The following is a 23,676-nucleotide window of genomic DNA, read 5'->3' as shown; positions in this document are numbered from 1 at the left end:
GAGACTTGCTATGGGCAGCGGCAAAGTAAAAAAATGCCCATACCAAGTAATTTTGTTCCAGCATTCTGAGAACACTGGACTTGCAGTGTAATGAAAAGAATTAAGACCATGTAATAAATTAAACATATAAACAAATTAAAACATTCATTTGAATATTTTACACACATTTAACAATGTGAATGAATGTGTAGCAGTGTATGAACCATGTTTTACAGGAAGATTCACAAATGAATCCCACCTTTACATGTGGTCTATTTATCGAGTTTCAAATTACTGCTTGTGGTAGAGGTGGTAACAATTGTTCTCAACAGATGAGGTAAGCAAATCTCATAAGAAAAGGACATAACGCTAATGGGTAAAAAAGACATATCCTGACTAAACATTACCTAAATTTAGATGGCAAGCGTGACTACAAAATCTGGTTCAGGAGGCAGAGCTTGATATAAGCATTATATTATAAATTCATGAGGTCATTCACGAGAATGGCGGAAAGAGTCTACATTTTAGATCCATGCATGGTGTTTAAAAGTACTGAAGCATACGGAAGATAAAATGTTTTGCTCTTTAAATCACATGTACTCAAATGTAGAATATACAAATAAATACTTGCAATGAGAACAAGCATTTACAATGCAATGGTCTCGGCAGCATTAAAGGTAGAGCTATTGGCATTGCTCATGATTTTTTTTAAAATCATAAATAAATGGCATTGTCATTTACATTGCCAATAGCTTCATCGCTTGCATATGCGAGACCTATTGCATTAGCACCCACACACAGAGTAAGTAGTAGAGTGAGAAGTTGATAGTGAGTAGGAGAGAGTTATTAGTAAAGAGTATTAGAGAGCGCATCAAAGCTGTGTGAATAATAACAGCTGTGAGCCAGTGCCTGAGGTGCATCATCAGAGCTGTGTGAATAATATACTGCGTCAGCCCCGTGCCTCAGGTGCATCATCAGAGCAATGTGAATAATAACAGCTGTGAGCCCCTGCCTGAGGTGCATCATCAGAGCTGTGTGAATAATAACTGCGTCAGCCCGTGCCTGAGGTGCATCATCAGAGCTGTGTGAATAATAGCTGCGTCAGCCCCATGCCTGAGGTGCATCATCAGAGCTGTGTGAATATTAACAGCTGTGAGCCCCTGCCTGAGGTGCATCATCAGAGCTGTGTGAATAATGACTGTGTCAGCCCCGTGCCTGAGGTGCATCATCAGAGCCGTGTGAATAATAACAGCTGTGAGCCCCTGCCTGAGGTGCATCATCAGAGCTGTGTGAATAATAACTGTGTCAGCCCCATGCGTGAGGTGCATCATAAGAGCTGTGTGAATAATAACAGCTGTGAGCCCCTGCCTGAGGTGCATCATCAGAGCTGTTTGAATAATAACTGTGTCAGCCCCGTGCCTGAGGTGCATCATCAGAGCTGTGTGAATAATAACTGTGTCAGCCCCGTGCCTGAGGTGCATCATCAGAGCTGTGTGAATAATAACTGTGTCAGCCCCGTGCCTGAGGTACATCATCAGAGCTGTGTGAATAATAACTGTGTCAGCCCCATGCGTGAGGTGCATCATAAGAGCTGTGTGAATAATAACAGCTGTGAGCCCCTGCCTGAGGTGCATCATCAGAGCTGTTTGAATAATAACTGTGTCAGCCCCGTGCCTGAGGTGCATCATCAGAGCTGTGTGAATAATAACTGTGTCAGCCCCGTGCCTGAGGTGCATCATCAGAGCTGTGTGAATAATAACTGCGTCAGCCCCGTGCCTGAGGTGCATCATTAGAGCTGTGTGAATAATAACTGTTTCAGACCGTGCCTGAGGTGCATCATCAGAGCTGTGTGAATAATAACTGCGTCAGCCCCGTGCCTAAGGTGCATCATCAGAGCTGTGTGAATAATAACTGCGTCAGCCCGTGCGTGAGGTGCATCATCAGAGCTGTGTGAATAATAACTGTGTCAGCCCCGTGCCTGAAGAATTAATAAATGTGAAGCATGTACTTGGCAAATATGTGTTGTTTGGGAAACGCAACGCGTCGTTTATGTGGCTAACACCTTCAGTAACTTCGACATGTCTTTCTTCTGATCGTAATATGTGGAATGATTGACTGATAACGGGTGGGTGGGTGTATATTGTTATCCACATAAATAGTATACATTTTGTCTACCTCGGAAAGATAAAAAGCAGAGCGGTCCTGCCAGGATTCGGACCTGTGAAGTGGAGTCAGAAAAAGATCCCTGCAGTGCATGCATTAGTCAACTGAGCTGTCAGAGCTGGGTATCAATGCTAAGGGGTGCTGGAGGCCACGGGGTTGACTCTCGGCAGCTCAGTCCCGGCATTCAGTCCTTACATAGGGTCGACGAAATGAGTCCTAGAAACTGACGAACAATAGCGCCTGTTATTTACGGCGCCTAGAAGAGACAGAAGAGCGGTATGTGGCGCTATGTAGAGTACACGGAAATTAATAATGTTATCATGTATTCTAATCAGCAGCTATCGATTTCCAAATTTCTTAATATTTGGAAGCCCCTTTGGATTAAAAATGACACTGTATATCAAAAATAGAAAAACACATAAGTGCATTAATTCGTATGTGGATTCCAGAAACTCGTTGCAGTTGTGGGCTGCAGTCTCCCCTAGTACCAATAGCGCACGTGTACTGCTCCGAATGGAGGTTACACGCTGAGGAGATAGCGTGGAGGCAGCTTAGACTGTCAGGGTTGTCCCTCTGCCCTCCCCAGAGGGCACATAGGACCGCTTACCCACCCCAAGAAGGGACAGATGATCCCCTGCCTGCCTGCCCACCCACAGAAGCCACAGAAGACCCCCAGCCCACTCACAGAATGCACAGAAGAACCCCTGCCCATCCGCAAAAGGCACAGATGACCCCCTGCCTGCCCACCCCATAAGGCACAGAGGACGCCCTGCCCACCCCAGAAGGCACAGTGGACCACTTGTCTGCCCCCCCCACCCACCCCGAGGCACAGAGGACCCCCTAGCAGCCCACCCCAGAACGCACAGAGCAGAAGGCACAGAGGACCCCCTGCCCACCCCCAGAAGGCACAGTGGACCACTTGTCTGCCCCCCTCCACCAACCCCGAGGCACAGAGGACCCCATAGCAGCCAACCCCCCGAAGGCACAGAGGACCCTCCCCCGAAGCACAGGGGACCCCCTGCCCACCCCCGAAGGCACCAAGAGGCAACAACCGAGGCGGGGACCCCCTGCCCACCCCCGAAGGCACCGAGAGACGACAACCGAGGCAGGTGTGACCAGGATCGTCCCTCCTCCCGCGCTCCCCCCACCCTCCCTCAGGGGCCGGCCTGGGGTTTTTCCAGGGCTCGGATGCTGAGCACGGCTGCAGCCTGACACACGGCAGCCCCGCCGCTTATAAAGGAGGGTAGCTTCCTGCCTGACACAGAGAGCACACGGGAGGGAGCCGGGCGTGACCAAGGACCCGGAGAGAGCCTGTCACTGGAGCACTGCGCCTGCCACTCACGGGGGTGCCCCGCTCCCACGGGAACCCGAGCTGCAGCTCACGAAGCACAGGAGCAGGGGTCGAAGATCAAGAACGCTGGGCCACTCAGAAACGAACAGAAAGTGTAACAACAACACAGGAGCCGCAGCTCACACACAGGGGCCGCAGCTCACACACAGGTGTAGGACTTGCATCCGCAACTTTAATACAGGAGCTGCATCAACAATACAGGGCCTGCATCTCCCACATAGGTGCAAGAGCTGCATCTTCAAGACAGGAGCGGGAGCTGCATCTTCAACACAGGAGCAGGATCAAACAAGCAGTGGGAACAACAGACGCCCCAAGCTCGCGCTCACAAAAACAAAATGTCGGCCGCAAACGTCCGAACATTTTCGGATTCGGGGGCGTGTTTTGGCGTTCTGAGTGACGGGTGACGTCACAGTCGAAAGAACGCAAAAAAACACGCCCGAATCCGAAAGAGACAGGGCTTTATTGGAGTGACGCCTGTCTCCTCCAATGGCTGGCCTCCGTTTAGGAAGGTCAGCCAATGGAGGAGAGAGGCGGGTTCAAGCCCCCGTACTGAAAATAACTCAAAATCATTAAATCTCCTCCCGGAGACTGCGCAAGCGCTGCCTTCGGTCCTCGACCTAAAAACGAATAAAAAATTAGTGGTTTGGTGTTTCATGGTCTCTGGTGAATTCAGAAATTTAAAAATAACGATAATTATTATGAAATCTCAGCACATTTCAAAATACATTATTTAATTGTATTTCATTCAGCTATTAAACTTAAACAATGCAGGTGGAATAATTGAAACTCTCAAATATTTTAGAATGATGCAACATACATTGTTTATTTGATATGTGTTTGTTTCCATGCTAAACAAACTGTCCTTTAGAGTAGTAAGTATTGAAGTAAATAAAACACCAATGGAAAACATACCCAAACTGGACTGACTCTCATACCGTCCTTCAGTCACAGTGCTCAGGAAGTGATCATCTGTTAGTTTCATTGGCTTGCCCGTCACTACATTCTGCAAAATAAAAATATTTATAGGTAAAATAATAATTGAACAAACCTGCCACAACTTCAAGTGTAGAGATAAATCTGATTCATATTTATTGTATGAGTTTTGTCATGCCTTACTCAACACGTGTAACCTTTCAGCAACTGTAAAGTACCTCCAGTGGAAAAAAGCGCAAACAATAAAGAACATTTAACAAAAGACACGGAAAAGATAGAAAATCACGTGAATTGTGTAGTTATGCATTGACGGCTAACTTTCTCAGCTCCAATAACTTTCAAATACTTCCATCAGTTTGAAGGATCCCCGGGCACTTGCAAAATGTAACTTTCTTTTATATAGAACACTTCGCTTTAAGATAGAAGCTCTGTGCCTTAAAAATCAATCACAGTTATGATAATGGAATGAGTGGCCTAAAGCTGACCCTGGCAGCCATTTTGGAAAACCTTTTAGACATGCAAGTAAACCTACAACCACCTTTAAAAAGCCGACAGGCTGGGGGATTAGGTGCATTGTGAATCAGAGAAATGTACATTTGAGGAATGCACTATTGTTGAGTTAAGTAGTCTTTTCTTTCCCATCATGAAAACAAACAAAAATTCATAAGCTGTGCAACAACAGAAGGTAACAGAGAAAAAGCAAGACACTGAGAAACGTAATTACTGGCACTAAGGAAGCTGATAACTGTGAAAGATAACACTTCACTCAGCTAAAGAATTAGTGTAAAAAAATCAAGGCGGAGGTTGGATGAACATTGTGTGGTGGAACTACTGATGTTCACAAAAGTGATACTTCACTTCAGTGCTGATAGCGTACCTTTTCCCTCTTGCTTACCTGTTGTCTTTTGCAGAGCAAATTGTTAGGAGATGGGCCACAGAACAATTATTCTTTTGTTAACAATCATTTATACATATCACAATCCACACAATGTACGCCAGCTGCTTAGAAAACATCTTGGCTTTGAAAACGCGACCACATACTTTGATTTGTTGCCACCAATAAACAACATCTATGCGAGGGTAAGTAAAAGTGCTCAACATTACAGAAGGTATGTCTAAATAGGAATAGTAGTGAAATCAATTTCTAAAATGCGTCCTGTACCTTTAAGTGAGAAAGTATTCCAATAAAAGGCTTCCAATAGCAAAAGGAATCGCAAGATAACCTCAGTGGCTAAAATAAACATATGATGAAGAAATAACACTACAGTGGCTACTGTGATTCTGGGCAAATCACTAGTGGCCAGATTCATCAAGGTAAGGAATTGCGAGTCCTTAATAGCGAATTTTAAGGATTCGCTATTAAGGACTCGCAAAACGGGATTCATGTAGGAATCGCAATTGAATTTGCGATTCCCACTGATTCCTTATTTGCGATTAGCTAATTGCTAATCGCAAATAAGGAATGACTCCCCATTCATTCCTATGGGCCTTTGGCCCATAGGAATGAATGGGGAGTCGTTCCTTATTTGCGATTAGCAATAATAAGGAATCGATTTCAAGGGTGACAGGGGTGTCCAAAGGACACCCTGTAGCACCCCTGAAATGTAATCTACATTGGTGTTGCGCACACACATGTCCAAAGGACATGTGTGTGTGTAACATCCAACTTAGAAAAATGCATTTAAATGCATTTTTCTAAGTTTTCGCTATTTACCACGAGGTTTGACTTTGTGGTAAATAGCGCTTCTAAATTGCGAATTCGCAATTTTTAAATGTTTCATGAATAGCATTTAAGGAATCTCTAATAGAGATTCCTTAAATGCTAATCCTCGCAAATTTGCGAATTCTTTATTAGTGATTTTTGCATTTGGGATGATGAATCCCAAATGCAAAAATTGCACTCGCAAAGGACCAGATTCTCAGAATCTGGCCCTTTGCGAGCGCAATTAAGCTTGATGAATCTGGCCTTTAATCTCCCCGTGCCTGAATGTGTAATGTAAATACGGTGCTCATGTAAAGCGCTCCAATACCTTCGGGTCGAGTTCGTGCTATGTAAAATATGCAACAAAAAAAAAAAACGTAAACAATCAGTTCTGGAAAATCGTACCACGTTTGTTTGGATGTATAACTTTTTGGTTTTCTTTGAACATTCTTTTTATTGGTTTTATTGCAAAACAAAACAAGCATTGCCATAGCCAATAGTTCCTGCCTTCGGGACCTTATAAGTATTTAGCCATGCAGCACATTATCCTGTTAATAATCTGGCCACACAATTTTACGCCCTATTGCCCACATGCATCAAACTGAATTGCATTCGCAAACGGTGCGAATCGCAAAATTCGGCCGTTTGCGAATGCAATTCATTGATTTGGGATACATCAACTGAGAAGTGCATTTTCGCAATTTTAGGAATCGCAAATGCCTTTGCAATTCCTTAAATTTCTCGCTCAAATTGCGAATCGCATATTTTTGCGAAAAAATGCTATGCATGAAAATTCGCAATTTGCAATTTCTTAAGAAATCGCAAATTGGAATTCTTAAAATTAGAAGAAGTCAAACCTGGTGGTAATCTTCCTAACTTTGTCCAAAACAGGTGAAACTCATCAGGACTGCATAAAGGGGCCTCAGAAAGCATCCAAATCTTTTCCAGAATGGCAGCACTTTTCTTTTTGGCACGCAGGCAGAGGTTGAGAGCAGCAGCAGGATGGAGGAGAAGGCTGATACAGGAGAGAATATTCAGAGTGCGCATTACTTTGCTAGGGCAGACTGAACCAGAAATATATGATAGGTATAGGCTGAATGCTCACTTAATTTTAGATTTAATAGATGAACTGGACCCAATATTGCAGAGGCAAACACGCAGGACTCAAGCTATACCAACCCATGTTCAGGTATTGTGCTCACTGCACCTCCTAGCTTCTGGGTCATTTCAGGGTGTAATAGCTATTGCTGGTGGTGTCTCCCAGAGTTCACTTTCCAGATTTTTTAATGCCTTTCTAAATGCCATGTTACAAAGAATAAGGCATCAAATTAAGTTCCCCAGTACACAGCAGGATTTGGTGAAGACGAAGTTAGATTTCTATAACATGGCTCAATTCCCACATGTGATTGGCTGTGTAGATGGCACACATGTCCCCATTTGCCCACCCTCTGAAAATGAATACATTTTTCGCAACAGGAAATGCTTCCATTCCCTTAACATTCAAGCCATTTGTAATGCAAAAACTATTATCACAGACTTAGTGGCAAGTTACCCTGGCAGCGCCCATGACTCCTACATTTTTAGACACAGTGCCATCCATGCACGACTGCTTGCTGGTGAATTTGGAGATGGATATTTGCTGGGTAAACTTACATTTTTAATTCAAAAGACATCCTTCTATAATGTAGGCACATGTCATTTATGCATTTCATCTGTCATTATCATTTCTCATAGGTGATAGTGCCTATGCAGTGAGGTCTTATATATTAACACCATATCTCAATCCAGCAACCAGGAAAGAGCAGCAGTATAACCATGCTCACATTTCAACCGCAATGTGATAGAAAGAACTTTTGGTGTGATGAAATCCCGTTTTCGCATACTTCATAAGACTGGTGGAGCATTGCAATATCGCCCAGAAATTTGCTGCAAAATAGTAGCTGCATGTGCAATGTTGCCCAACTTAGCAACTGAGAGAGGTATAGTACTTGAAGAAGAAGATGTATGTAACGGGGCGCCTGGGGTCTGGCACCCCGTGCCGGGTGCGGACTATGTACAGGAGAGACTGTCTCAGAACGATGACTGCACTAACCCCTCTTCTATCCCGCAGCGGTCGGACTATCGAGGGTCGGGAGAGGACTTTTCCGTGATACAGGAGGATGATAGTGACTGGCCCTTTAACTGCCCCGGAGCTGCTGAGTGGGAGGAGTCACGAACCGAACGTCCGTCGTCAAAAGAGGAAGTGAGAAAGGACGAGGTGTGTTTGTACACCTGGAGCGAGGACGCAGAGGGAGACCGACGAGAGAGTGCAACGAAGGAAGCGACAGGAAGCGGACGAGGAGCCTTGACGGACCTGGAGACGCCAGGAGGCCAACGACCCCACGTGTCGCCCAGCCACTCACCCGGGGGAGGTGCGTGGCTAGTACAGGTGCGTAACCGCCTCCGGGGTTGGGTGGGACGCAAGGGAGGTCATTCTGTCCCGTGAAACTTCCCTGGGTCCCGGTACATCCCCACCCCCTTCACAAGCACCAATCCTTTCCATTCACGCCACTTCCCTGATACCATAAAGCGGGAGCACGCGTGGTTTGTGGAGTCCTCACCCCCTTTTCCCTGATACGGCGGAATGCCGAGCACATCTCTCACGAGTGCCCTTTTGTTTGTTTTCTTTCTTTGAAACCTGGGAGGAAGCGAGGTCAAGACGGAACCCGACGCAACCCCGACCCGACGGAGCCTGACAGGCCATCGGAGGACGACCCTGCTAGAGAACCGAAGAAGGCGAAGGTCGAGGAGCAGATCCCCCAGGAGGACCCCCGTATTAAGAAGGACTTGTTCCGATCACCTTTTAAGTGCAATAAAACCCGTAATCACCAAAACCCGTCTGCTGCCCTTCACTGTGAATCCCGCACTCCCTGAAAAGCTTACAGTGGTGGAGAATGCGGGCATAGAAGCCGTCTGCCAACAGAAGATGGAAGCAGTACTCGACCAACTTGCAAAAGGACAGGAAAGGCTAGGATGGGTGGCCGAACAGCAGCTGACCGCAGCCCAAGCCAACAGTGACTTGCTGAAGGAGGCATTGGCCGCGAGGAACCCGGCTCCTTGGGTGGATCCTGTACAGTCCAGCAGCACTACTGAGAGAGTCATTCCCCATGGGTCCGCCGCCATAGCTCTCCAGAAGTATCAGCCGGGGGAGGATCCGGACGCTTTCCTCCTAAATTTTGAGCGCGCCGCCCGGGCCTGCGGATGGCCGGTGGTGAAATGGCCGTTCTTTTTGGCCCCTCTCCTGGTGGGGGAAGCACAGGCCGCCTACCAGGTGGCTAACCCCACGGGAGACACGTCGTATCTGGAGGTAAAGAAGGTAATCCTGGAACATCTGGGCTTGGACGCGGAGGCGTATCGCCTGCGGTTCCGGAAGGAGAGAGGCGCCCCTGGGGAGAACCCCCGAACCTTGTTCGTGCGTCTCCGAATGGCTGCTGACAAGTGGCTGACTCCCACGGTAAGCTCCAAAGAGGAAATTATGGACCGCATTTACTTGGAGCAGTATCTCGAGGCTCTCCCCTACCCCACCCAAAGGTGGCTGAGGCAACACCACAACCTCACGGCCGCTCAAGCCATCGACATGGCCTCTTCTTTCGCCCGGGCCCAGCCCCGGAATCCAGCTTGGGAACAGGAGAAGACCCCGAGACCCCCCCCAAACCAGAGAAGAAACCGCCAAGACAAGGAGAACTCCCCAGGCCTAGGCCCTGGCAACCCATGGTTCCCGGTAATGCAGGGCCACAGTGTTTTGACTGTGGGAACTGGGGGCATATCGCTAGACACTGCCCCAAGCGAAGACCCCCTGACGAACCTATGGAAGTTGGCTACCTTCCAAAACCTGTACTATTCTCCGCCGAGATGGGAGGCACCTACAGAGTAAGTGTCAGGGTAAACGGGACCTCCATTTCTGCCTTACTTGATTCAGGGTGTAGGCAGTCAGTGATTCAACCCCAGCATGTCACTCTGTCCCAGTATATCCCCAGGCAAATGGTAAGCATTAGGTGTGTCCATGGTGATGTACGCCCCTACCCCGTGGCCAACATTCCGATACAGATTAGAAAAGGGGACACCCAGACAGTGCGGGTGGGAGTGCTATCCTCTTTGCCAGAGGACCTCATCATTGGCACTGACAACCCCCGGTTTCTGTCGCTGCTTAGGAACAACACAGACCGTCTAGATAGACATCTTGGTACAACGAACGGTTCCCTAGACCCCTGTCCGGCCATGCTCACCCCGGAACCGTGGTTATTAGACCGGAGCTTCCGATATGCCCAGTCAAACGACCCCTCTCTCTTGAATGCATGGGAGCAGGCCCATCAGGGACAAGGGCATGACCCAGACAGGTTTCCCAGGTTTACCATCAAAAACGACCTATTATACAGGGAAGGAAATCCCAATGAGGCGGCCCAACTGCTAGTACCCGTGCCTTTCCGTAGTCAAGTGCTCTTCTTTGCCCATAGCCACTTGTTAGCAGGACACACGGGAGGGGAGAAGACCACTCACAATATCCTAAGACATTTCTACTGGCCTGGCATATACAAGGACACGGCTGTGTACTGTCAGGAATGTAGCATCTGTCAGAAGAAAAACATGACCCGGCCCCCGCAGGTACCCCTACAACCCCTTCCCATCATAGGGAAACCATTCGAAAGGGTTGGCATGGACATCATTGGCCCCCTCCCAAAGACGAGAAAGGGGTATCAGCATGTGTTGGTCCTGGTCGACTATGCGACTAGATTTCCGGAGGCCTTCCCCCTAACTGCCACCACCACCAAACAAGTCGCCGAGAAGATGGTCGAGGTGTTCAGTCGAGTAGGATTCCCGAAGGAAATCCTGACGGATCAAGGCACCCCCTTCGTCTCCAAACTGATGAGAGAAGTATGTAAAAACCTCGACATCACCCAGATCCGCACCTCGGCCTACCATCCGCAAACGGACGGCCTTGTGGAAAGGTATAACCGTACCCTCAAAACAACATTGCGGAAAATGCTGGAGGTTAGCGGCGCCGAATGGGACCACCTATTGCCCCTGGCCTTATATGTCATACGAGGCCAACGACAGAGCAGCCTAGGAGTATCCTCCTTTGAGCTATTATATGGGAGACAACCACGCTCGTTGATGGAAATGACTAAAGACGCCTGGGAAAATGAGCTGCCTGAAGAGACGTCTAGCACCCTAGAGTATGCTCAAGGTCTGAAGTCAAGATTGGGGAAATTGCGAGACCTGGCCTATTCCCACCTGGAAACTCAACAACAGCGACAGAAAACGTGTTACGACAAAGGGAAGAAATGGAGACGGCTAAGAGTAGATGACTGGGCCTTGATCCTACTTCCCTCATCTACCCAGAAGTTCCGGCCGAGTGGGTAGGCCCCCACAAAGTCGTTGGCACTATAGGGAACACCAGTTATCGCCTACAGATGGGGCCACACAAGACGCAGGTCTACCACATCAATATCCTCAAGAAATGGCTAGGACCGGCTCCCGCAGAGGTACATGTGGTTACCCCAAGAACAGGACACTCCACCCGAGAGGAACTACAGATCAATGACGAACTGACAGAGCAACAACAGGACGATATACATACCGTGTTGGTAAACCATGACACGCTCTTCTCCAACCAACCAGGTAGAACCACCCTAGCCGAACACAGTATCGACACGGCTCCTGGGAAAACGGTGAAAATAAGACCCTACCGAGTGCCCGAATCCCGAAGGAGAGCGATACAGAAAGAAGTGGAGGATATGCTAGACCTGGGGGTTATTCGCCCGTCCAAGAGTAATTGGTCTAGCCCCATAGTAATGATCCCCAAACCCGATGGAACCCGCAGGTTCTGTATGGACTTCCGAGCCCTGAATGAGATATCCTGTTTCGATGCCTACCCACTCCCTAGAGTCGACGAACTTATCGAGCGTCTAGGGGATGCCCAGTATATAACGACGCTCGATCTCACCAAGGGATATTGGCAAGTGCCCTTGAGGGAGGAGGATCGACGAAAAACGGCCTTCAGTACACATGAAGGACATTATGAATTCACCGTCCTACCCTTTGGCCTGCATGGAGCCCCGGCCACCTTTCAGCGGCTCATGAACACGGTGCTGAAAGACGTGTCCCAGTTTGCCTCGGCCTACCTCGACGACATCGTCATTCATAGCCCGTCTTGGTCGGATCATCTACGCCACCTGCATGAGGTATTCTTGGCCCTGGAGAAGGCCGGGCTGAAGGTGAATGCAAAGAAATCCAAGGTAGCCTACCAGAGAGTGAAATACTTGGGCTATGTATTGGGTCATGGGCTTATCGAGCCCCAGATAGAGAAGATCCGAGCGATTGCCGACACCCCCTTCCCCGCCAACAGAAAACAACTGAGAGCATTCCTGGGCCTGGTAGGGTATTATCGTCGCTTCATACCCCAGTTCTCCCATGTAGCTGCACCCCTTTCGGACGCCTTGCGTCGCCCCAGTAAGCCTTCCACGCCCCTCCATCCTACTGAGTCTATGTTGGCTGCCTTCTCCCACCTCAAGCATATAATCACCTCCACTCCGGTGCTGACTTCCCCTGATTTCATGAAACCATTCACCCTGCATACGGACGCATCTGAATATGGGATTGGGGCTGTGCTGTCCCAGATAGGCCAGGATGGTAGGGAGCACCCCGTAGTGTACGTTAGTCGTAAGTTGTTCCCGCGCGAGTTGCGCTATGCCACGATAGAAAAGGAGTGCCTGGCTGTTAAGTGGGCGGTGGAAAAACTCTCATACTACCTGGAGGGTCATCCGTTTACCCTGTTCACTGACCATGCCCCACTCCTGTGGATGGCCAGGAACAAGTCCAATAATGCGCGGGTGATGCGCTGGTTTCTGTCACTCCAACCGTATTCATTCACTGTGAGGCACAAGAAGGGGACTGATAACGTGGGTGCTGATTTTTTGTCCAGACATCCGCTCCCCGAACGTGAGCGTCCTAGGGGGGAGGTATGTAACGGGGCGCCTGGGGTCTGGCACCCCGTGCCGGGTGCGGACTATGTACAGGAGAGACTGTCTCAGAACGATGACTGCACTAACCCCTCTTCTATCCCGCAGCGGTCGGACTATCGAGGGTCGGGAGAGGACTTTTCCGTGATACAGGAGGATGATAGTGACTGGCCCTTTAACTGCCCCGGAGCTGCTGAGTGGGAGGAGTCACGAACCGAACGTCCGTCGTCAAAAGAGGAAGTGAGAAAGGACGAGGTGTGTTTGTACACCTGGAGCGAGGACGCAGAGGGAGACCGACGAGAGAGTGCAACGAAGGAAGCGACAGGAAGCGGACGAGGAGCCTTGACGGACCTGGAGACGCCAGGAGGCCAACGACCCCACGTGTCGCCCAGCCACTCACCCGGGGGAGGTGCGTGGCTAGTACAGGTGCGTAACCGCCTCCGGGGTTGGGTGGGACACAAGGGAGGTCATTCTGTCCCGTGAAACTTCCCTGGGTCCCGGTACATCCCCACCCCCTTCACAAGCACCAATCCTTTCCATTCACGCCATTTCCCTGATACCGTAAAGCGGGAGCACGCGTGGTTTGTGGAGTCCTCACCCCCTTTTCCCTGATACGGCGGAATGCCGAGCACATCTCTCACGAGTGCCCTTTTGTTTGTTTTCTTTCTTTGAAACCTGGGAGGAAGCGAGGTCAAGACGGAACCCGACGCAACCCCGACCCGACGGAGCCTGACAGGCCATCGGAGGACGACCCTGCTAGAGAACCGAAGAAGGCGAAGGTCGAGGAGCAGATCCCCCAGGAGGACCCCCGTATTAAGAAGGACTTGTTCCGATCACCTTTTAAGTGCAATAAAACCCGTAATCACCAAAACCCGTCTGCTGCCCTTCACTGTGAATCCCGCACTCCCTGAAAAGCTTACAATGTACTACCTCCAAATGACAATCAGCCTCAACAACCTCAACCAAGAATGCATTGACCAGAAGCAGCAGAGGGACGAAGGAGAAGGGCAGAGATAACACAACATTACTTCTGAAAAAGGTAAGAATTACACAAGACAATCTGCTGCTTGAATGGAAATTATTTATTTCACAATGTAAACTTAAATACATTTAAATCATGCATTCTGAAAGGTTTTGAATATACTTGTAAATTTTTATGCATTCATGTCAGCAATAAAGTAAATGATAATGAAATGATGTGGTCAAAATGGTAACAAAAATTTGAAATCATAGGAAAAAGTATTTCTTACGCCCACGCACACCTAATGCCTTCCCCGTAGTAATCAAATTGGCCATGGGCATCTTGCAAGAATTACTTTGTTTCCTGCTGCTACGCCGTGCCCCAGGTAAGCCATGGTCAGGTATGCCACTGACACTACTGCCAAATTCACTACCCTCCTTTTCTGTCTGCATATCAGGTGCAGCATCAATGTGTATTTTGCCAACAGCATCATGTAGTGTTCCCATTCCCCTGGCAATCTCTGTACAAATTTGCTTCATTTCAAATTGCATGGAAACTGTCTGCTTACAGAGTTGTGCAGTACAGTTGGAGAGGCGATACATTCCCCTGGTATGACCCTGCATGCAGGTCATTGCTCTAAGGTGCCTTTCACCACTTCTCAGTTGCTGGGTCTGTACCACTGTGCACAATGTCTCTAAAGAAGTTGCAATGCGGTCTAGCTTTTCAGAGGTTGTGTTATGCCCTTTCTCATTGACATTTGCTATTTTTTTAATACTGTTGTGCACGGCACCAATCTCTTTACTGATATTTCCAAGTTTTCCCTTGATAATTCTCATGTCCTTGCCTTGTAGGCGCTGAACTTTGAGGATTTTATATTCCACAACACTACCGGTGCTGCCACCCTCTGCAGCTCTGCCAACATCTGATGGTTGTGACCTGCGCCTATAAAAGTGCTGAAGTCTCCTTCGCCTACTTTGCCTTGTGTTACTGGTTGCTGCAGTTTGAACAGTCTGCATGTCAAAGACATTTTCATTTTGAACTTCATCAGAATCAGAGTGCTGCAGTTGGCGCACTCTGTGTCTTTGCCTTCTTTGGAAAAGGGATGTTGATGTGGTGGCAACATTTGCATCTTCTGAGTGGTGATCATCTTGACTGTTGTAATCCCTCAAGTCTTGTTCTATTATTTCTTGAAGTCTTTCTATGAGTAAGAAAGTGCAAACAGTGTGTTACTTTTAAATTTGCACTGCAGAAAAATGTCTCTAATACATTTTTTTCTTTAAATGAAATCACATGTTGTCTGCCTACTTTGGTCTCTGTAATTAGCTTTGTAATTTACTAATGTTCATTTGTGTGAACTACATCTCCCATGATGCACTGCTTTCTGACTTACAACTGTTAATAACCAGGTTCAGAAAAACGAAATTGAACTAGTACAATACTGAAATGATATTTCAGCATGTTCAACAACATTTATAGCTCACATGCACTCTCATTGCGCATTTAAGAATAAAAAAATAAAATTTAATAAAAACTTACCTTCAGAAGGGGAAGGAAGCTCTGATGTATCAATATCAATCACTCCAGCAACAGCCTCAGTTAAAAGTGTGGCTTCCACCATGTCTTCCAGGGGGGTATTGGACCTATCCCTGGGGGGGCCACCACCAGTTCTTTTTGCTGTTTTAATTCTGGTTGCAATTTTCTCTTTGGCACAACTGCGGCGGTCATACCAGCGTTTTTGTAAGTTGTTTATGTCACGATGTGCAACACCCACAGCATTCACCTTTGCTTGGATTGCAAGCCAGAGATTCCTTTTCACTGCTTCAGGAACCCTTAAAGATTGTTTGCCAAAAAGTTGTTCCTGCCTCTCAGTGACCTCCTCAATGAGAATTTCCAGCTCCTGGTCACTGAATAAAATTTTTCTTTTCCTGGCTTGCCCCTCTTCAACAGCATTTTCTTCTGCCATTTCTCCAAAGGATTCAGACAACCAAACTGCAGCACCTCCTCCAACCAAAGCTCCAAACACCAACTGCCAAACCTCCAACTGAAACCAGGGAGCAGCTGTCTGTGATTACTCTACTGGCTTCCTGGCTGTTAACTTAATGATATTCATCATGTGTGATTTTTCGCAAAATGCGAATTCGCAATTAAGAATTTGCAAAAATCTTGCGATTCGGTAAAAATTGCGATTTTTACCGAATCGCAAATAAATTGTGAAAAAAATGATGCATAGCAAATTGCGATTCCTTATTTGCGATTCCTTAAAAATTGCAATTAAGGAATCGCAATTTGTGACTTTGATGCATGTGCCCATGATGTTTAAGGACGCGATCCCTTTGTGTCATGGACAGAAACCTGATTTGTAATGCACCGTGATAACACTGGGATGCAGAAGTCACACACGAGCTGTTTGTTCTATGTGAGTGACCAGATTAAACCGTTATTTGTTTTGGCGAAAAATATGTACTTTTTGCTTGTGTTTTACGTATTTTTGCTTTGCAGTGATTTACTGAAATACTTACCTGCACTACATTCGAGGTAGTTTAAAGCTTAATTGTTTTGAATAATTACATTTGGAGAAAAGACAGTGATCTGAGAAAGTTCGTTACTTTGACACTAAACTATTTCGGTCTGTGAATTATTTGTAACGGTCGATCTGTGAATTGTTTATTTCATTCCAAAAGAAAATGAGGAAATTGTGAGCAAAAATTAAACAATTTCGGATAATATTGAGTCCTAGTTGTGTACTCTGGTGAAATATGGAAGAAAGAGGGATGCTAAATATCAGAGCCTTGGAAGATTGTAGAGAGCAAGATACGGCTTCCCATCCATTGTTATCTCACCGGAAACAGGAAATGGAAAAAGCTGACACTTGATGCTGCTTCCTTTCTAAGATCTGCTGTGCACGCTGTCCATATTTCAAGTTCATAATTTTTAAACTTTTGACTGAATGTAAACAGAAGTGTGTGTAGGGGTGAAGTGTTTTTTTACATGCATTTTGCTTGCCTTACAGTCCAGCCCTTCGTCGGCAGAACCTGCCAGTGTACCTGCAGAAGACATCAGTGCACCTTCCAACGGTCCGAAGCCTGCCGATATTATTTTACACGATGACCGCTGTTAGACCTGGCACCATTGGCGTGGGTCTCCCTTCCATTTTTGCTGTCGCCTCATGTATTTTTGCTGCTGTTAGATGCTTTGAGCACTGCGCCACTGCTGTCCAGGGCCACAGTGCAAGTGCTCCCTATTGTAAATTGATGTATTAATCAGTGGTTCCATGTTTGGCTATATGGTTTACTTGTCAGACCCTAGTACAGTGCGCTGAGTGTGCCCAGTGCGTGTAAATCCAAATGCTGCTGGTGGGCCTGCAGCACTGGTTGTGCCACCCACGGAAGCAGCCTTGTAAAATGTGTCTAAGGTCTGCCATTGCAGAACCTGCGTGCAGTGTGGTACTGTCATGCTGACTGGGCAAGTGCACCCACTTGCCATTTCCTAAACCTTCCCTTTTCTTCCTATCAGTCACCCCTATGGTAGGCCCAAGGGCAGGGTGCATTGTAAGTATAAGATAGGACAAGCCCTGATGTGTGTGGCATGTCCTAATAGTGAACTACAGCCTTTTTCGTTTTTCACTATTACAAGGCTACCTGTTCTCCATAGGCCAGAATGAGCTGTTCGAATTATTACAATTTATAATCCTAACTGACTCAGAGAGCATGGTGGAAATTCGAGTTTAGTATGCCTGGACTCAGAATGATAAAATGCATTTTTTAGTGAAGTTGGTTTTAACATTCTGTGTTTGCAAATACCACTTTTAGAAAGTAGGTATTTGCTTGTCTAGCCTTTCAAGTCTGCCTCTGCTAGGTTGTGTATTCCTTTGTCTGGTTTTGTGAGTGACAGGGCTGGGGGATTTCAAGAGACAGGATGAGTCAGCCCAGTGGTGAATAGAGAGATCTGCATCTAGATGGGAGGGAGGAGTTGCACCTGAACCTTGAATATGGCTGTGCCTGCCTTCCACAATGCTGGCTCCACCTCCTGGGGTGCGGCTGATGTCTCTGCCCTGCACACTGAAAGAAGAGAAGGAATCCTGACAACAAAGTGCTAAAGGGCTGTACTTGCCTTCCACAATCCTGGCTCCACCTCGTGTGGGGCGTCTGATGTTTCTGCCCTGCACTGTGAAAGGAAAGGAGAATTCTGGTAAACAGAGTGCTTCAGAACTGCTTTGGACTGGGCAAAGGCCCCTCTCCCCTCTGAGAACAAAGGATTTTGGGGTATAAATATTAGAACCCTGATCCCATGAAATTAGATCACTTTTGGACTACAAGAAGAAACCTTTACTGAGGAGAGGAACCTGAAGAGACTGAGGAGAGACTATTCCCAAGCTGAAGTGCTGCTTGGGGGATTGGGCTGCAGTGGTTGCCTTACTGCCAAAGGAAGGAAAAAGGAACTTTCTGTACTTTGCTTTCAACTTGTGAAGGATCTCCAAGGGCTTGGAAAAGAGCTTGCCTCCTGCTGAAGTCTCAGGGACAATAGACTTCAACCCCCAGCTCCCCAGAGTTATTTTGGAAGTGCCTGCTGCTGTTTTGGGCCTTTGGAGGGACTGCGCGTCGCAAGGAGCTGGAAGCGCGACTCAACGAGAACGAAGCGTGTCGCTGCTGCTGCCGTCGCACTTCTGAACAAGGGTGTCGCCGCTGGAGTTGTCGCACTGCACCGCATCAAGAGAAGCGTTCCGCAATGAAGAGGAAGCGTGTCGCCGTCGCTGCTATCTGCCGTCGCACTTCTGAGCAAGGGTGTCGCCGCTGTAGTTGTCGCACTGCACTGCATCGAGAGAAGATTCTCACAACAAGGTAGAAGCGTGTCGCTGTTGCCGTCGCTGTTGCTGCCATCGCACTTCTGAACAAGTGTGTCGCCGCTGGAACTGTCGCATTGCACCGCATCGAGGAAAGCGCCTCGCATCCCCGAGAAGCGCACCGCCGTCGGAGCGGCTGCCGTCGCATTTCTGAACAAGGGTGTCGCTGCTGTAGTTGTCGCATTATGCGGAAGCTTCACGCAATCGTGGGAGAAGAGTGTCGCAGCTGAAGCTGTTGCCGTCGCACTTCTGAACAAGGGTGTCGCCTGAACAAGGGTGTCGCCGTTGCAGTCCATGCATCGAACCGAGAACTTCTCGCATCCCCGGAGAAGCATGCCGCATCTGGAATATCTTCACGTCTTTATTTCTTTACATCTGAACTTTGCCGCATTTCCCTCGCTGCGACATTGCTTGTCGTGGAAGCGCAAAGCATCGTAAGGTACATTGACGCAAAGTGTTGCATCTTAAGAACTGAACTAACCTAAGCTAAATCTAATATCTTAACGTAAGAGTATTGTGTATTTTTGTCGTTTATCTCAAGTTCTGAAGTTCTCAAAGGCTTTATTTCGATAAGGTCTTATCATAAACGCATCACAGTAATATAAAAAACATTCGCACAAGAAACAGACTATACTTGACAATTGGGACCACAAATTTTAAAAACATTTAAATAGCGAAATGAAAAAGCATAATTACAAATTTTGAGAATTAAAATTAGCTTGAACTTTAAAAACAGATTAAACAATAACAAAGGCCTTTTTGCTCTAATGGACCATGTCCACGATAAGAACTTGGATAAACCACAGACAAATAGTGTCCTGGTATCTGACATTAAAATGCGAAGTGCTTCGCTTGAATGCCTAGTGCCCGTAGCCCGACAAATGGGTTTGAGCCACCTTTGTCTGGGGAGTACATATGCCGGACAAACAAACAGGATGTGTAAAACAGTCTCTATACTAGTTGTGCAAAAGGGGCAAAAAGGTATTGTTTGGGACGGGGGCTTCCAGTGGGCCGTTAGTGCACGCACTGGAAGAGACCCAACCCTGAACCTAAAGTACAAGGCCCTGTCATAGGGTTTCCATACAACATCTAGGTAGAGTTCACAGGATGGTATATCCTTATGTTTTAGGAACTCTTCCATTAGCCTGCCAAGTGTTGGGTCAGTACAGGTTCTGATAGCAACCCATTTCCAATAGAGGTTCTTTAGGGTGGCTTTCGGCGGAGATGAGCGAGTAGCCCAGGCTTCGCTAAGTCCTATCTTGCCGAGAAGAGATTTAACGTCCTTAAGCCATTTTATTTGATGCCAACTCGCCATTGACATTACCTCTGCTAGCCCCTTGGCATATTTAGTAAGTTCTGGGACTCGCCACAGCCTAGCCCATAGGAGCAACGGCCGAAGTTTTGCCAGCTCACTAATGGGTTGACAGCCTAGGTCGAGCAGCAGAGGTTTCATTGGTGTACTCTGCGGGAGTGTCATAATAGCCCTTAAAAACTTATTCTCGGATCTTGTCAACAGGTCAATATTAGAAGAACCCCAGAGCTCAGCGCCGTACAGGGCAGCACTGACACCCTTAGCCTTATAAATATCAATAACAGGGGCAACTGGTCTGGACGTGGAGGAGCGTTGCTCTTTAAGAAGCGTCCCCGTAACCCTCTTAAGGCTTAGCAGCATTTTTGAAAGGTGGGGGGTCCACTGCATGGTATCTGTGATACGAATGCCTAAATAATCAAATACGGTGACCCTCTCCAGGGATATGTGATTTAATACAGGGGGTCGCCCAGGTTTTTTGGGGATTTAACACCAGATACTTGGTTTATTACAAGGCCACGTTCAGTGCAAAAAGCATGGAAGCTGTCTAGGAGGCCTTGAAGGCCCACCGGGGTCTTGGATATTAGGAGCGTATCATCGGCGAATAAGAGGGTAGGGATTCGCTCCCCCGCCAATGATGGTGCGTCAGATGGTTTTTCAAGCAGATGCTTAACAACCCCGTTCACATACAGCGAGAAAAGGGTTGGGGCAGGGACGCACCCCTGGCGGACCCCTCTCCCCACCGGTATTCTGTTGTTTTTCTGCCCCTCTGTGCCCCACCTCACTTGCCCGAAGTTACCTTCATGTAGCCTCACCAGAATAGACAGGCTATTAGGGTGGATCCCCATGTCTGACAACACCCCCCACAGGCGCCATCTAGGTACAAGATCAAAGGCAGTCTTTAAGTCGATAAATGCAAGATAAAGACTGCCTTTGCCTAGAACAACCACCTTCCAATAAATTAGCAACAGCCTAAAAGCCTGTTCTATTGTGCCGGTGCCATCCCTGAAACCTGCTTGGTAATCAGAGAGAATCTCATTTTCTTTAGCCCATTGGAGTATTCTCTCTAATACCACTTTTCCCACAACCTTCTGGGTAGAGTCTAGTAAACTTATTGGGCGATAATTACAGGGGTCATCCTTCTGGCCCTTTTTATAAATTGGGACGACCTCAGCTCCCTTCCAGGATTCTGGGATAGCGGCGCCTTTATCAATAGAAATGAGTAAGCTGTGAATAAACTTCCCCCACTTCGACAGATTTGAACGGAGCAGGTCCCCGGGAATGCCGTCGGGGCCGGCTGCCTTTTGGGGCACAATGCAGCTGATCGCATATTCAACCTCCTTAACAGTGAATGGAAACATAGTATTTTCTCCAAAGGGAGCTAGGGGGCTGCAGGGAGCGGCAGTAGCGAGAGCTCCTGGCTGACAGGAATACAGGGTGGAGAAATGATCAAACCACGCCTGCCCTGTAATAATACAAGTGATAAGATCACTATCAGGCCTATTCCTTGCCCTTATACTGCTCCAGAAGCGGCCTGCGTCCCGCCCTGCACTGGCCTCTATTAAGGATTGCCAATACATGTCCTCCCACTCCTTTTTGGCATTTAGTATCGCCAAGATATATACTTTCCTGGCTTGCTGGATTAGGGACTGAGCCCTTGCCTTAACAGCTTTTATTAAAGCGGATTTCTTCTGTCTGCAAATTGGTGTATACCAACCCTGCTTCGCCTTTGGCCTCTGGTGTCCTGTTGCCCTAACCCCTCGGTTTTGTACCATAAATAAATTCCCTACGGAAGTTGTAGTTTCCTGAAACAACGTCGTGACTCTGGAGGGATCAGAGTTCTCTAAGATGGACACCTCCATCTCGCCTAGCAAGTTTGTCAATAGGGTATCTGTCGCCTGGACTTTTGCTTCGTCTAGGGCAATTTTAGCCCACTTGAGGCGCCTTCCACAGTTAGATGGATAAACTTTATGAGTGGACTTTACCTTGTATGGTGGGGCTACGCTATTTTGTCTTGGCCACAAATGCTTTAAAGTTAAAGACAGCAAAATGTGGTCACTATCTATAGTAGGTATGTTTACCATATCCTGGATAAATTGCCAAAGGGTTTTATCAAGGAGAATATAATCAATCCTTGATGTCTGATTCACCCTATTGTAAGTATGAGCGCCCAAAGGGTCTGAGGCTGTTCTACCATTTAATGCTCTTAAGCCGAACTCGAGAGTCATGGCCTTTAGCTGAATCGCCCTCTGTGTCCATTTTTTAATGGGTGGGATTGCTAATGCTGGTATGCCCCTCCTGCAATCATCCTCAATCAGGAGTTTGTTAAAGCGCGACTACTCACCCGTAAGGGTCTTAAGGCGCTAGTTGGCGTGCAGGTTCCATTCCATCAAGGAGGGGGTCTGTCGAAGAGCCAGGTTTTGAGGTTTCTTGCGAAGATGGGGAGCGATGTTGTAGGTCTGAGGTGGAGCGGAAGGGCGTTCCATGCTTTGGCCGCGAGGAAGGAGAAGGAGCGGCCTCCCGATCTGGTCTTTCTGGTGCGAGGGACCACGGCATAGGAAAGCTGGGCTGATCGTAGGGTCCTTTGGGTTGCGTGGAATTTGAGTCGGCTGTTCAGGTATGCTGGTCCGGTGCCGTGGAGGGCCTTGTGTGCGTGGGTGAGCATCTTAAAGGTGATTCTCGCCTCGACGGGGAGCCAGTGGAGTGTGCGCAGGTGCTGGGAGATGTGGCAGTGTTTTGGCAGGTTGAGGACCAGTCTTGCAGCGGCGTTCTGGATGTTCTGTTGCTTGTGGATGAGGTTTTTGTTTATTCCGGCGTAGAGTGCGTTGCCGTAGTTGAGTCTGCTGGTGACCAGAGCGTGAGTGACTGTCTTTCGGTGTTCGAGGGGGATCCATTTGAAGGTCTTACGAAGGAGGCGGAGGGTGTGGAAGCATGAAGATGAGACAGAGTTGATCTGGTGGTCCATTTTGAGCTCGGAGTCCAGGATGATTCCCAGGTTGCGTGCGTGGTCTGTGGGGGTTGGCGGGTTTCCGAGGGCGGTGGGCCACCAGGTGTCGCTCCAGGCGTCGGGGTTTGGGCCCATGATGAGTACTTCTGTTTTGTTGGTGTTTAGTTGTAGGCAGCTGTTTTTCATCCATTTGGCGACGGCTTCCATGCCTTCGCGAAAGTTGCGTCTGGCGGTGTTGGGATCGTTGGATAGGGAGAGGATGAGCTGGGTGTCGTCTGCGTATGACACGATGTTGAGTCCGTAGGTTCTGACGATGGGGGCAAGTGGAGCCATGTAGACGTTGAAGAGCGTCGGGCTGAGGGAGGAGCCCTGGGGGACTCCGCAGGTGGTAGGTGTGGGGTCCGAGAGGAAAGGGGGAAGTCTGACCCGCTGCGTCCTGCCGGAGAGGAAGGAGCAGATCCAGTTGAGGGCCTTGTCCTGGATTCCTGCATCG

General features: G+C 47.9%; 1 protein-coding gene across 1 annotated transcript in view; it reads right to left on the bottom strand.

Annotated features, from left to right (window-relative positions):
- DZANK1 (double zinc ribbon and ankyrin repeat domains 1) overlaps nucleotides 1-23,676 on the bottom strand; it is a 1,079,146-nt gene that overhangs the window by 233,253 nt on the left and 822,217 nt on the right. Inside the window, exon 16 of the mRNA XM_086926915.1 lies at nucleotides 4,406-4,496. Coding sequence (XP_086783041.1) covers nucleotides 4,406-4,496 — 91 coding nt within the window. The remainder of the gene's footprint in view (nucleotides 1-4,405; nucleotides 4,497-23,676) is intronic.

The sequence above is a fragment of the Lissotriton vulgaris genome, chromosome 6 (assembly GCF_964263255.1).
Source record: "Lissotriton vulgaris chromosome 6, aLisVul1.2, whole genome shotgun sequence".
Classification (NCBI taxonomy): Eukaryota; Metazoa; Chordata; class Amphibia; order Caudata; family Salamandridae; genus Lissotriton; species Lissotriton vulgaris.
The sequence above is the reverse complement of the archived record's forward strand: the minus strand, read 5'-3'. Positions and strand labels throughout refer to the sequence as shown.